This window comes from Phacochoerus africanus, chromosome 5 (assembly GCF_016906955.1).
Source record: "Phacochoerus africanus isolate WHEZ1 chromosome 5, ROS_Pafr_v1, whole genome shotgun sequence".
NCBI lineage: Eukaryota > Metazoa > Chordata > Mammalia > Artiodactyla > Suidae > Phacochoerus > Phacochoerus africanus.
The window spans coordinates 28330342-28344695 of NC_062548.1; the positions used below are offsets into that span (position 1 = coordinate 28330342).

The following is a 14354-nucleotide window of genomic DNA, read 5'->3' on the forward strand; positions in this document are numbered from 1 at the left end:
GTTGATTTTTCTATGCTGATTTTGTGTTAGACTTCTTACTGAATTTATTAGTTCTAACATTTTTGGTAAGATTGTTGTGATTTCCTACATATAAAATTATGTCATTAGAAAACAGAGGTATTTTTCCTTCTTCCTTTCTTATCTGGATGCCTTTTACTTCTTTTTTCTTGCCTAATTGTCCTGGCGAGAACTTCTACTACTATGTGTAAAATTAGATTGAGCTTTTTTCTTTTGAAATGATGATATTTTTACTCTAAACTTCCTGTTCATGCTACTTCTGCTGCATCCTGTAAGTTTTGGTATACTGACCTTTTTGTTTTCATTTCTCTCAAGATAATGTTCTAATTTTCCCAATGAAAATTTTTAAAGATTATTTTTTCAAATTTTCCTTTGATTCCTTCTATGACCAATAGCTGTTCAAGACTGTGTTTATTTTTTATTTTGTGATTTTTATTTTCTCCATTATAGATTATTGACAGTGTTCTCAATTTCTACTGCACAGCAGCCAAGTGACCCATACACACACACACATATTATATATATTTATATATATATATATCGTTTTTCTCAAATTATCCTCCATCATGTTCCATCACAAGTGACTAGAAATAGTTTCCCTGTGCTAAACAGCAGGTTCTCATTGCTTATACACTCCAAATGCAATAGTCTGCATCTATTAACCTCAGACTCCCAGTTCATCCCACTCCCTCTCCCTCCACATTGGCAACCATAAGTCTGTTTTCCAAGTCCATGAGTTTCCTTTTTGTGGAAATGTTCATTTGTGCTGTATACGAGATTTCAGATTTAAGTGATATCATATGGTATTTGGCTTTCTCTTCCTGACTGACTTCACTTAGTATGAGAGTCTCTACTTCTATCCATGTTGCTGCAAATGGCATTATTTACTTATTTATTTTTTATGGTTTCCTTTGCTGTGCAAAAGCTTGTAAGTCTGATTGGTCCCATTGGTTTATTTTTGCTTTTATTTGTTGCCTTGGGAGACTTACCTAAGAAAACATTTGCAAGGTTAATGTCAGAGAATGCTTTGCCTATGTTCTCTTCTAGGAGTTTGATGGTGTCTTGTTTCATGTTTAAGTCTTTTAGCCATTTTGAGTTTATTTTTGTGCATGGTGTGAGGGTGTGTTCTAGTTTCATTGATTTATATGCAGCTGTCCAGTTTTCCCAGCACTACTTGCTGAAAAGACTTTTTTTCCCATTTTATATTCTTGCTTCCTTTGTCAAAGATGAATTGACCATAGGTGTCTGGGTTTATTTCTGGGTTCTCTATTCTGTTTCATTGGTCTGTATGTCTCTTTTTGTACCAGTAGCACACTGTCTTGATGACTGTGGCTTTGTAATATTGTCTGAAGTCTTGAAGAGTCATGGCTCCTGCTTGGTTGTTGTTTCTAACGATTGCTTTGGAAATTCTGGGTCTTTTATGGTTCCATATACATTTTTGGACTGTTTGTTGTAGTTCTGTGAAAAATGTCATGGGTAATTTGATAGGGATTGCATTGAATCTGTAGACTGCTTTGGGCAGTATGGCGATTTTTACAATATTAATTCTTCCAACCTAGGAGCATGGAATAGCTTTCCATTTCTTTGGATCCTTTTTAATTTCCTTGACTAATATTTTATAGTTCTCAAAATATAAGTCTTTCACCTCCTTGGGCAGGTTTATTCCTACGTATTTAACTTTTGGGGTGTGATTTTAAAAGGCACTGTATTTTTATATTCCTTGTCTAATATTTCATTGTTAGTATAGAGAAATGCAACCAATTTCTGAATGTTGGTCTTTTATCTGGCTACTTTGCTGAATTCGTTGATCAGTTCAAGTGGTTTTTGTGCAGAATCCTTGGGGTTTTCTCCATATAGCATCATGTCATCTGCATAAAGTGACAATTTTACCTCTTCTCTTCCAATTTGGATACCTTTCATTTCTTTTGTTTGTCTGATTGCTGTGGCTAGGACTTCCAATAGAATGTTGAATAACAGTGGTGAGAGTGGGCATCCTTGTCTTGTTCCAGATTTTAGTGGGAAGGCTTTCAGCTTTCTCCATTGAGTATTATATTTGCTGTGGGTTTGTCATAAATAGCTTTGATTATGTTTTGTTCCCTCCATAGCCACTTTGGTAAGGGTTTTTATCATGAATGGATGTTGGATTTTGTCAAATGCTTTTTCTGCATCTATTGAGATGATCATGTGGTTTTTGACTTTTCTTTTGTTGATGCTGTGTATGATGCTGATTGATTTGCATATATTGAACCATCCTTGTGGACCTGGGATGAATCCCACCTGGTCGTGGTGTATGTTCTTTTTTATATGTTGTTGGACTTAGTAGGCTAAATTTTGTTGAGAATTTTTGTGACTATATTCATCAAAGATATTGGCCTATAATTTTCTTTTTTGGTAGTGTCTTTGTCTGGTTTTGGTATTACAGTGAAGGTGGCTTCATAAATGTCTTTGAGAGTATTCCTTCTTCTTCAACCTTTTAGAAAAGTTTAAGAATGATGGGTATATATTCCTCTCTGTATGTTTGGTAAAATTTGCCTGTGAAGCCATCTGGTCCTGGAATTTTGTTTGTAGGGAGAGTTTTTTTTTTTTTTTCCCCACTGTATAGCAAGGGGGTCAGGTTATCCTTACATGTATACATTACAATTACATTTTCCCCCCAGCCTTTCTTCTGTTGCAACATGAGTATCTAGACAAAGTTCTCAATGCTATTCAGCAGGATCTCCTTGTAAATCTATTCAAAGTTGTGTCTGATAAGCCCAAGCTCCCGATCCCTCCCACTCCCTCCCCCTCCCCCTCCCATCAGGCAGCCACAAGTCTCTTCTCCAAGTTGTAGGGAGAGTTTTTATTACATATTCAATTTCATTTCTAGTGATTGGTCTGTTCAATTGATCTGTCTCTTCTTGATTTAGTTTTGGTGGGCTATATGTCCTTAGAAAGTTACCCATTTCTTCTAGGTTGTCAAATTTGTTGACATGTAATTGTTCATAGTATCCTCTTTTTTTTTTTTTTGTATTTCTGCAGTATCTGTTGAGATTTCTCCTTTTTCATTTCTTATTTTTTTTATTTGAGTTCTTTCTCTCTTCTTCTTGGTGAGTTTGGCCAGAGGTATGCAATTTTGTTTACCTTTTCAAAGAATCAGCTCTTGGTTTTATTGACTTTTCCCTCTGTTTTTTGAATCTCTATTTTATTGATTTCCTCTCTGATCTTTATGATTTCCTTCCTTCTGCTGGCTTTAGGTTTTGTTTGTTCTTCTTTTTCTAATTATTTTAGTTGGTAAGTTAAGTTCTTGATTTGAGATTTTCCTTCTTTTCTGAGGAAGGTCTGTATCACTATGAACTTCCCTCCAAGCACTGCTTCTGCAGCATCCCATAGATTTTGAATGGTTGTGTTTTCATGATCATTTGTGTCAAGGTATTTTTAAGTTTCCCTCTTGAATTCCCTGTTGACCCACTGGTTTTTAAGCAGCATGTTATTTAGTATCCATGCAGTCAGTTTTTTTTTCTCATTTCTTTTCCTGTGGTTGATTTCTAGTTTCATGCCATTATGGTCAGAGAAGATACCTGAAATACTTTCTATACTCTTTGTGATACCGGACAAAAACAGATATACAGACCAATGGAACAGAAGAGAGAACCAAGAAATAAACCCAGACACTATAGTCAATTAATCTACAGCAAAGGAAACAAGAATATAAAATGGGAAAATGTCTCTTCAGCAAGTGGTGCTGGGAAAACTGGACAGCTACATGTAAATCAATGAAACTGGAACAAGCCCTCATACTATGCACAAAAATAACTGAAAATGGCCTAAAGACTTAAACATAAGACAAGAAACCATAAAACTTCTAGAAGAGAACATAGGCAAAACAAAACATTCTCTGACATCAACCATATGAATGTTTTCTTGGGTAAGTCTCCCAAGGAAACAAAAATAAAAACAAAATAAACCAACGTGATCTAATCAAACGTACAAGCTTTTGCACCGCAAAGAAAACAATAAGAAAAAAAAAAAAAACGAAAAGACAACCTATGGAATGGGAGAAAATAGTTTCAAATGATGCAAATGACTAGAACTAATCTCTAAAATATACAAACAACTAATATAACTCAATAGCAAAAACCCAAAAACACAACTGCAAAATGGGCAAAAGACCCGAATAGACATTTCTCCAAAGATATATGGATGGACGACAGGCATAAGCACAAATGCTCAACACCACTGATTATTAGAGAAATGTAAATCAAAACTACTACGAGGTACCACCTCACACTAGTCAGAATTGCCGTTGTTAACAGGTCAACAAATAACAAATGTTGGTGAGGGTGTGGAGAAAAGTGTACCTTCCTTCACTGCTGGTGGGAATGTAAATTGGTACAACCAGTATGGAAAACAGTATGGAGGTACCTCAGAAAACTAAATACAGAACTACCACATGACCCAGCAATCCCACTCCTGGGCATATATCCAGACAAAACTTTCCTTAAAAAATACACATGCATCTGCGTGTTCACTGCAGCACTATTCACAATAGCCAAGACATGGAAACAACCTAAATGTCCATCAACAGATGAACGGATTAAGAAGATGTGGTAAATACACACAATGGAATATTATTCAGCCATAAAAAGAACAAAATAACGCCATTTGCAGCAACATGGATGGAACTAGAGACTCTCATACTAAGTGAAGTGAAAGAGAAAGTGAAAGAGAAAGACAAATACCATATGATATCACTATGGTATCATATATGCGGAATCTAAAATATGGCACAAGTGAATCTATCTACAGAAAAGAAACAAACACATGGACATGGAGACCTGACTTGTGTTTGCCAAGGTGGATGGGGAGGGAGTAGGATGGAGTGGGAGTAGACGCAAAGTATTGCATTTGGAGTGGATAAGTAACGAGATCGTGATGTACTAGTCACTTGTGATAGAACATGATGGAGGGTAATGTGAGAAAAAGAACGTACATATATATGTATGACTGGGTCACTCTGCTGTACAGTAGAAATTGACACAACATTGTAAATCAACTATAATAAAAAATAAAGAATGTCCCTTTAAGTTTTTATAAATACAGTAACTCCTATTTATCTGGCAGTCTTATTTTAATTTTCAACATATCCCTTCTGCTTTAGCTCAACACAGTATTCTTCCACAAATTTTCTTATGTTATTATGTTGGTGTCCTCAAGACCGCGACTACATTCAATGACCTACTAGGACATCTCAGAGGATTTAGCATATAATCATACTCGGAGCCATGATGAGTAAATAATGTTATACTAACTATGGAAGGATACAAAGCATAATCAGCAAAGGGAAAAGGAGCATGAGGCAAAGCTCAGAGGAAACCAGACGTGATATTACAAGAGTTCTCTCTCAGTGAAATCACATAGGTTGTGCTTCACTCCTCTAGCAATGAATTGTGACAACATGTATGAAATATTGTTGGCTAGACTCAGATTCAGTGACAAAGGTTTTTATTGGGAGCTGGTCATATAGGCATTCCTGGCCTAACATATACCGAGATTTAAGACTCTTAGAAGGAAAGCTCACATTCCCTATAAATATTGTTTGCACAAGCATTTTAGGTACAGTGAGCCACTCTGTACCTAAGAGAATGGGGGGAATCCTCCCAAAATTTAAGTTCTTATATGCTAGCTTTTCTAGAAGGACTTTTTTTTTTTTTTTTTGTCTTTCGAGGGCCACACCCATGGCATATGGAGGTTCCCAGGCTAGGGGTCTAATTGGAGCTGTAGCTTTTGGCCTATGCCACAGCCACAGCAACACCAGATCCAAGCTGTGTCTGCAACCTATACCACAGCTCATGGCAATGCTGGATCCTCTAGAACTTTCTCGAAGGACTTTCTAAGGGTAAGAGTCTCATGCCTGGTTTGTTAATTCTTTTGTGCACAATGGTGAATACCAACTTTGAACTATGAAAACAAATCAGCTGATCATATACTATATTAAAAGTTAAATTACCTATGATGCTTAAAAGTCTTACTCTAAAACTACATTTATACTCTAAAATTATCTAATGGGGTAATATTCAGATAATAGTTCAGTAGAGAAGAAAGATAATGGAGGAATAATAGTTAACACTTGTGGTCTAAAAAAGAAATAAAAACTGTTAATAGAGAATTATTAATGTAAAATCATTGATAGACCAATTTGGGGTTATCTGGTTACACATATATTTCTTTTATGGGCATACATAGAGAATCAATTTTCCTTTGTCTATGTATATGATACAGAGTCTTGCTATATGGTAAGTGCACAAAGACATGCCAGATAAATGAATGAATGAATACCTTCTTTTCTTGATTTGTTTTCAGAAGTGATTTGAAACCAACTTCTGCAGGAAGCCTTATTTAATTTATCCTAAGTTCTAACTGGTAACTATCTCTTTTATATGCACTGGGCCATATTAAATTTCAATACACCTTCCACCTTCTGTCAAATCATTTCATGAGCAATTCATCTTCTATATCAGAATGTAAGCCAAGACTACATATGAGATGACTAAAAGGAGTTCACAAATATGAAACTGTTTTGGTCAATTAAAACAATAATTCTGTTATACAAGTCTTAGACTCACCTCTGTTGAAGAACGTGCTAACCAGAAAGCAAAAGAATGTTGAAGCGATGGCATAACACACAAGAAAAACAAAGATGAAACTATAGTCACTGTAGAGGAAGACTTGCTCATTGAAAATCTACAACAAAACAATTGTGACATCATGTAAAGTACACGATAGTGTCATACAAACACAAGGGAAGAGGGAGAAAATAATGGCCCTAATGAAATGGTCATACTGCTCCGTGACCAAAACTCAACTGAGATAGAAAATTAACTAAGTAACTTACATCTTACAGAAGGATTTAAGTTTTTCTCAGAGATTTGGCAGCATCTTAGTTTCATACTGAAGACAATAAAAGCCATTTTTCATCCTCTTGGCAACATGAAACCAATCAGTTCACACTATAATTATCTTTTCCTTTTTCAAATGATAGCCATACGGGTTATCAACTAGAACTAAGATGTCAGAAATAAGAGCCATTTACCTAGATACAGCCATGAAACAGTTGAAAGGTAGCTACTAGTGTGACTGAGAGGCTGAACTTTTAGTTTCACTCAATTTTAATTATTTTTGTTTTTGTTTTGTCTTGTTTTTGGCTGCACCCACAGCATGAGGAAGTTCCTGGGCCAGGGATCGAATCTGCACCACAGTTATGACCTGTGCCACAGCGGCAGCAACACCGGATCCTTAACCTGCTGCACCACAAGGGAACTTCCTGAATTTTAGTTATTTTTAGTTTAAATTAGAAAATTGAAGCTGTGTCAAATACAGATCAACTATTTCTAATGAAAATATAGCATACAAATTTAGATGTGCTGTAAAGATAAAACACACACTGGAATTTGAAATACTTAGTACAGAAAAGAATGTAAAATATCTCAATTTTTAAATTGGTTAGTTGCATAATGAAATGATATTTTGTACATACTGGGCTAAATTATATATTAAAATAATTTCACCTGTCCTTTTTACTTCTTAAAATTTCTATTAGCTAATAAAAATTTAATATTATGTATGTAACTTACTACATTTCTACAGCATAAAACTGAACACTTGCCTTGGCAAAGAATAACACACATATGGAACAGATAATGAAGATATAAAAAAGGAGGAATGTGAATAAATAGGCAGTCCAAATCATCCAGTTTTTAAGTCCAATTGTGAGCTGGTACTCCTGTAGGAAATTCAATACAAATCAAATATTACACATATTAGCAATTCATAACATTTTCACATATATTTTTAATTCAACTCCTATAAACCTTATTTAAGTGGGTACTATCTCAATTTATGAACGAAAAAAAAATCAAGGCTCAGAAAGTTATGTGTGTTGATCAAAAGTATGCAGTTAGTAAGGGCATCTCTGGCATTAAAATATTTTTCTCTTGAGTTCAGAGATCTTTTTCTATTTTTTTTCAATACTACACCTAGTATTGGACCAAAATGGAAAACATTTCAAATTATACTTTGAAATACTGAGATTAAGGTCCCTTTTCCATTATATTCTTCTTTGAGGGATATTAGAGAAATGTATCTATGTTATTTTTAAAATTCACCTGTAAGTTAGAAGTCAGCTGTACTTCTTACACTTCTTCCTTGTAGGCAAAGTGTCTTCTTCCTCCATCTAGTTGCTTTTAAGATTTTTTTTGTCCCTGATTTTCAGTGGTTTGAATATATATCTAGGGGTGTGTGTGTGTCAGCGGGGGGACTTACCCTGCTTTGTAGTTCCTGAGCTTTCTGGATATGTGTTTTGATGTCTCTCAATTCTGGAAAATTCTCTGCCATTATCTCTTAGCTCATCTTGCCTTTGGGATTCCAATTATATACACATTATATCATTTGATACTGTACTGTCTTTTTTGGATGCTTTCTTCTAGATCTCTACATTTTTTCTTTTTGCATTTCAGTTTGTATAATTTCAACTGTCTTATTCAAATCTTTGATTCATTCCTCATCAGGGTCAAGCCTACTGGACCTCTTTACTCTTGTCAAGTAACTTCACAAGAGGTCAAATTACTTGAAAAAGCCCACAGGTTAGTTCCTACAGGCTTTGCCTGTGTCATTTCCTCTTATGATCTAGCTACATACACCTACTGTATAACATTATAATAACTCCCAGCTGTCAGCATATCTCTATTCTGAATCCCATGAATCCTTCTAGTGATTTTAGAAAGTAGCGGTGGTCTTAAGCATCCTGGACACATTTACTTTCCTCTCACAGCCTTAAATTATTAATCAGAATAATCTGAAATTCCTTACCTTATATTTCTAACACTGGTGCTTTATCTGAGCCTAATTATTCATTTGCCTCTTTGGACTATGTCTTTTCTTAATTTTTGGTGTTCCTTACAATTTTTTGTTGAAACACCAACATGTTATCTAGGGCAGCAGATATCAAGGTAAATAGGATTTATTTTAATTTAGCCAGGAAGTGAGTTGTGGTTGAAATCCACTGTTACTCTAGGTACCAGAAACAGCAAATTCTACTAGTGATCTTGCGTTGTCTCCCTCCCTGCCCTCAGGTTTTACCTTTCCTGCTGCTGCCCACAGAGAGCTTGCTTCTGAAAATCTTCCAGCTTGGAAAAGTCATGCTTCCAGCTCTGTATTTGTTGTTACTGGGATGTAATGTGCTGCTATGGGGTATAACCAGCCACCCAATAATGCTGAATATGCAGAGATAATCCAACTCTCCAGACAACAGTGCTCTATGGGCTTAAAAATATCTTTACAGAAACTTTATCAGAAGATAAATGGGATTACCTTCAATCTACTTTCCTTTTCCCAGACAATGAATCGCATGATGGAAAGTACAGTTGGAGCAAACATGAGTATGAACATCAAAGGGAAGAAATCACCAGTGAGCAAAAATAATCTGTCTTGAGGATGAGCTGGGTATGGAAATCTCTGTACAAAGATGCTGATACCATCAAATAGCTTCTCTTTAGCACTGCTATCATGATAGAGCATGATGGCCTTATCTAAGGCATGCTGTACAGCCAGGAACCCTTCTCTAATGTACCCTATGAGATAAAACAAACATTTCGAAATAAAGCGGGCTAAGGAACAGCTCAGACATACAAAGAACAAGACAACGGCGGTCAGCCATCGCTTGTAACATTCATTTTCTTTTTCGTTTTTTTTTTTTTTTTTTGCTATTTCTTTGGGCTGCTCCCACGGCATATGGAGGTTCCCAGGCTAAGGGTCAAATCGGAGCTGCAGCCACCGGCCTATGCCAGAGCCACAGCAACGCAGGATCCGAGCCGCGTCTGCACCCTACACCACAGCTCACGGCAACGCCGGATCCTTAACCCACTGAGCAAGGGCAGGGATCGAACCCGCAACTTCATGGTTCCTAGTCAGATTCGTTAACCACTGCACCACGACGGGAACTCCCCGCTTGTAACATTCAGAAACTAACTTTACTGTTGTATCAAGGCCAACTGAACATAATTACTCTGAGAACCTAGCACAGATGTGACATACAAATAAGGGCTAGTTTGTCAGATCTGATTCATATCTTCCCCAAATTAAATTACATTTAATGAAAGTGATAAGCTTCCTAAATGCAATCCATATTTACAAAAAGTATGCAGATTTAATCAAATATTGGAGAGGGAAAGACTTGGATATGTAAAATAAGAAATGAAGCTAACAAGGACGGAGCCATTACAATGAGAAATAGAGAACGGCCTCCAAGAAAAATTGTTTTACTGAAACAAAGTAATCCATAAAACTAAAAGGCAGCTTAGGATTTATTTTTTTTCATTCATTTGTTCATTCGTTTATATTGAAGTGTAGTTGATTTAGAATGTTACGTCAATTTCCGCTGTAAAGCAAAGTGACCCGGTCATACATATATATTCCTTCTTTTTCTCATACGATCTTCCACCATGTTCTATCCCAAGACACTGGATATAGTTCCCTATGCTCTAGTGTAGGACCTCATTGGTTATCTATTGTAAATGTAACAGCTTGCTAACCCTCGAATCCCCATTCATCCCCCTCCCCTCCCCCTCCCTAGGTAACCACAAATCAGTTCTCTATGTCTGTGAGTTTGTTTCTGTTTTATAGATAGGTTCATTTGTGCCATGTTTTAAATTCCGGATATAAGTAATATCATATGGTATATGTCTTTCTCTTTCTGACTTCACATAGTATGAGAATCTTTAGTTCCACCAATGTTGTTGCAAACACAATTATTTCATTCTTTTTTATGGCTGAGTGGTATTCCGTTGTACAAAAGTACTGCATCTTCTTAATCCATTCATCTGTTAATGGATATTCGGGTTGTTTCCACGTCTTCGCCATTGTGAATTGCATTGCAATGAACACAGGGGTGCATGTAACTTTTTGAATATAGTTTTGTCCAAATATATGTCCTGGAGTGGAACTGCTGGATCATATGCTAGTTTTATATTTAGTTTTCTGAGAAAGCTCCATACTGTTTTCATTGTAGCTGTACCAATTTACATTCCCACCAAGAGCAAATTCCCACCTTTTCTCCACATTTTCTCCAGTATTTGTTATTTGTAGACTTGTTAACAGTGGCCATTAGCATGAGGTGGTACCCCACTGTAGTTTTTATTTGCATTTCTCTAATAATTAGTGATGCTGAGCATCTTTTCATATGCCTGTCTCCTTTGGAGAGATGTCTTTTTAGGTTTTCTACCCATTTTTTGATTGGGTTTTTGTTTTTGTTTGTTTTTTGCCTTTTAGGGCCACACCAGTAGCACATGGAGGTTCCCAGGTTAGGGGTCCAATTGGAGCTAAAACTGCCGGCCTATGCCACAGCCATAGCAACGCCAGATCCAAGCCATGTCTGTGACCTACACCATAGCTTACGGCAATGCCAGATCCTTACCCACTAAGCAAGGCCAGGGATTGAACCTGAAACCTCATAGTTCCTAGTTGGATTCGTTTCCACTGCACCATGATGGGAACTCCAGGTTGTTTTTTTTTATTGTTGAGTTTTGGGGTTGTTTGTATATTCTGGCAATGAAGCCTTTGTCATTTGCATCATTTGCAAATGTTTTCTCCCATTTTGTGGGCTGTCTATTCATTTATTCCTAGGTATTTTATTCTTTATGATGTGATGTTAAATGGGATTGTTTTCCTAATTTCTCTAATATTTCATTGTATATAAAATGCAAAATATTTCTGTTTATTAAAATTTTGTATCCTGCAGTAATATCAAATTCATTGATGAAGTCTAACAGTTTTCTTGTAGTGTCTTTAGGATTTTATATGTATAGTACCATGTCATCTGCAAATAGTGACAGTTTTACCTCTTCTCTTCCAATTTAAATTCCTTCTGTCTCTTTCTCTTCTCTGATTGCCATGGCTAGGTCTTCCAAAATTAAATTGAATAAAAGTGCCGAGAGTGGACATACTTGTCATGTTCCTAGTATTAGCAGAAAGGCTTTCAGCTTCTTACTGTTCAGTATGATATTAGCTATGGGTATGTCATATATGGCCTTGTTTATGTTGAGGTGGGTTCCCTCTATGCCCCTCTTATGGAGAGTTTTTTTAAAATCAAAACTGGGTGTTGGACTTTGTCGAAAGTATTTTCTGCATCTATTGAGATCATCATATGGTTTGTATACTTCCCTGTGTTGATGTGGTCATCTGATTGATCTGCGGACATTGAAGAATCCTTGTATCCCTGGGATAAATCCCACTTGATCATGGTGTATGATCCTGAATATAATTGGATTCAGTTTGCTAATTTTTTTTTGTCTTTTGTCTTTTTGTTGTTGTTGTTGTTGTTGTTGCTATTTCTTGGGCTGCTCCCGCGGCACATGGAGGTTCCCAGGCTAGGGGTCCAATCAGAGCTGTAGCCACCGGCCTACGCCAGAGCCACGGCAACGCGGGATCCGAGCCGCGTCTGCAACCTACACCACAGCTCACGGCAACGCCGGATCTTTAACCCACTGAGCAAGGGCAGGGACCGAACCCGCAACCTCATGGTTCCTAGTTGGATTCGTTAACCACCGCGCCACAACGGGAACTCCCAGTTTGCTAATTTTTTTTGAGGATTTTTGTATCTATGTTCAACACTGATGTTGGCCTGTAATTTTCCTTTTTGTGTGATATCTTTGGTTTTGGTACCAGGGTGATGGAGGCTTCATAGAATGTAATTGGGCATGTTCCTTCCTCTGCATTTTTTGGAAGAGTCTGAGAATAACAGGTTTTAACTCTTCTCTGAACGTCTGACAGAATTCATCTGTGAAGCCATCGGGTGCTAGGCCTTTTTTTTTGGAGGTTTTTGAATCATATTTTCAATTTTAGTACTTGTGATTGGTCTATTTATATTTTCTTTTTATTCATGGTTCAGTCTTAGCAGATTGTTCCTTTGTAAGAAACTGTCCATTTTTTCTAATTTGTTCATTTATTTGTCATATAGCTGCTTACAGTAACCTTTCACGATCCTTTGTATTTATGTGGTGTCAATTAACTTGTTCTTTTTCATTTCTCATTTTACTGATTTGAGCCCCCTCCAAGGTGTTTTTTCCCATGATGAGTCTGGCTGAAAATTTATCAGTGCTGTAGCTCTAGGGTGGGGCTCTGCAGCCCTAGGGTAGGAGCTGCTCCACAGCTTGTTCCTAGGCAGCATCTGCTCCTGCCCTAGCTCCTGGAGCTGCAGCAGGTGGGGTCCTGCAGCCGGAGCACATGCAGGGAACAAGGCTGTCATGTAGTGGATCCCGCCCCTTCCTTCAGCATCCCCAAACATGGTGCCTGGTCTCCAAGATTATCGGTGTTTCCTCGGCTTACACCTTCAGATATGATCACCCCAGACTCTAGTCTCTCCAGGCTCTTTCTGCATGGACAATCCTAGTTTTTTTCTGGTGTAGCCAGCCCCAGATCTCTCTGTGGGTCTGATCTCCAAAGTCCAAATTTTAGTTCCCAACTCCTGCTTGTACCAGCATATAGTTGGGATGGTAGCATATCCAGGGCAGTAACACTGGGTTTTTTTGGGAAGACTTTCCATTTTAACTGCTTCACACCAATTGCAGTGTTATCCTGCAATCCTCTAAAGTTCCTCCTCCGTCCCGGCTCATCTCCCTGCTGGTGGGGGAACTTCCCAGGGTGCAGGAGCTTTTCTCTCCTGATCTCCTAGGGGTGCAGGTCCAATTCTGTTTCTTTTCTCATTTTCTCTCTTTTTTCTTTGTCTTACCCCATTTTGAGAAGGTTTTCTTGCTCTAACAGAATCCTGAGGTCTCTTGCCAACATTCAAAAAAATTTTCTGTGTGAATCATTCCACAGATAGATGCATTATTGATGTATCTGTGCGAGCAGGTGAACCTCACATCCTACTACTCCCCATTTTCTTGCTTCCAGCTTAGGATGTAATTTACTTTTCTTTCACTAATTTTTTTTTCTACTTGAAGAGTACTTTTAATTTACATATCTGGAGTCTTGTGGATTGGTACAATAAGTAAGAACTAAAGAATAACAATTATTTCACAGATTTAGGTCAGGGAGGCTGTTGCACTAAATGAAGTATAGCTGATTTACAATAATGTGTTCAGTGTACAGTGTACTGATTCAGTTACCTTTTCTCAGATTACATTCCAGTATAGGTTATTATAACATTTTGGATATAATCTCCTGAGCTATATAGTAAATCTTTGTTGCTTATTTATTTTATGTATAGTAGTTACTAAATTTTTAAGGTTGGAATTCAGATAATTAATTTTACATTTTCTATTTTCTCATATGAACACATAAAATTATAGTTCTTCCTAGGCCAC

The 14354-nt window shown here is 37.0% G+C and overlaps 1 protein-coding gene across 1 annotated transcript in view; it reads right to left on the reverse strand.

Annotated features, from left to right (window-relative positions):
• LOC125128403 (phospholipid-transporting ATPase ABCA3-like) overlaps positions 1 to 14354 on the reverse strand; it is a 165099-nt gene that overhangs the window by 129903 nt on the left and 20842 nt on the right. Inside the window, exons 5-7 of the mRNA XM_047782758.1 lie at positions 9364 to 9623; positions 7667 to 7777; positions 6621 to 6738 (exon numbers count right to left, since the gene is read on the reverse strand). Coding sequence (XP_047638714.1) covers positions 6621 to 6738; positions 7667 to 7777; positions 9364 to 9623 — 489 coding nt within the window. The remainder of the gene's footprint in view (positions 1 to 6620; positions 6739 to 7666; positions 7778 to 9363; positions 9624 to 14354) is intronic.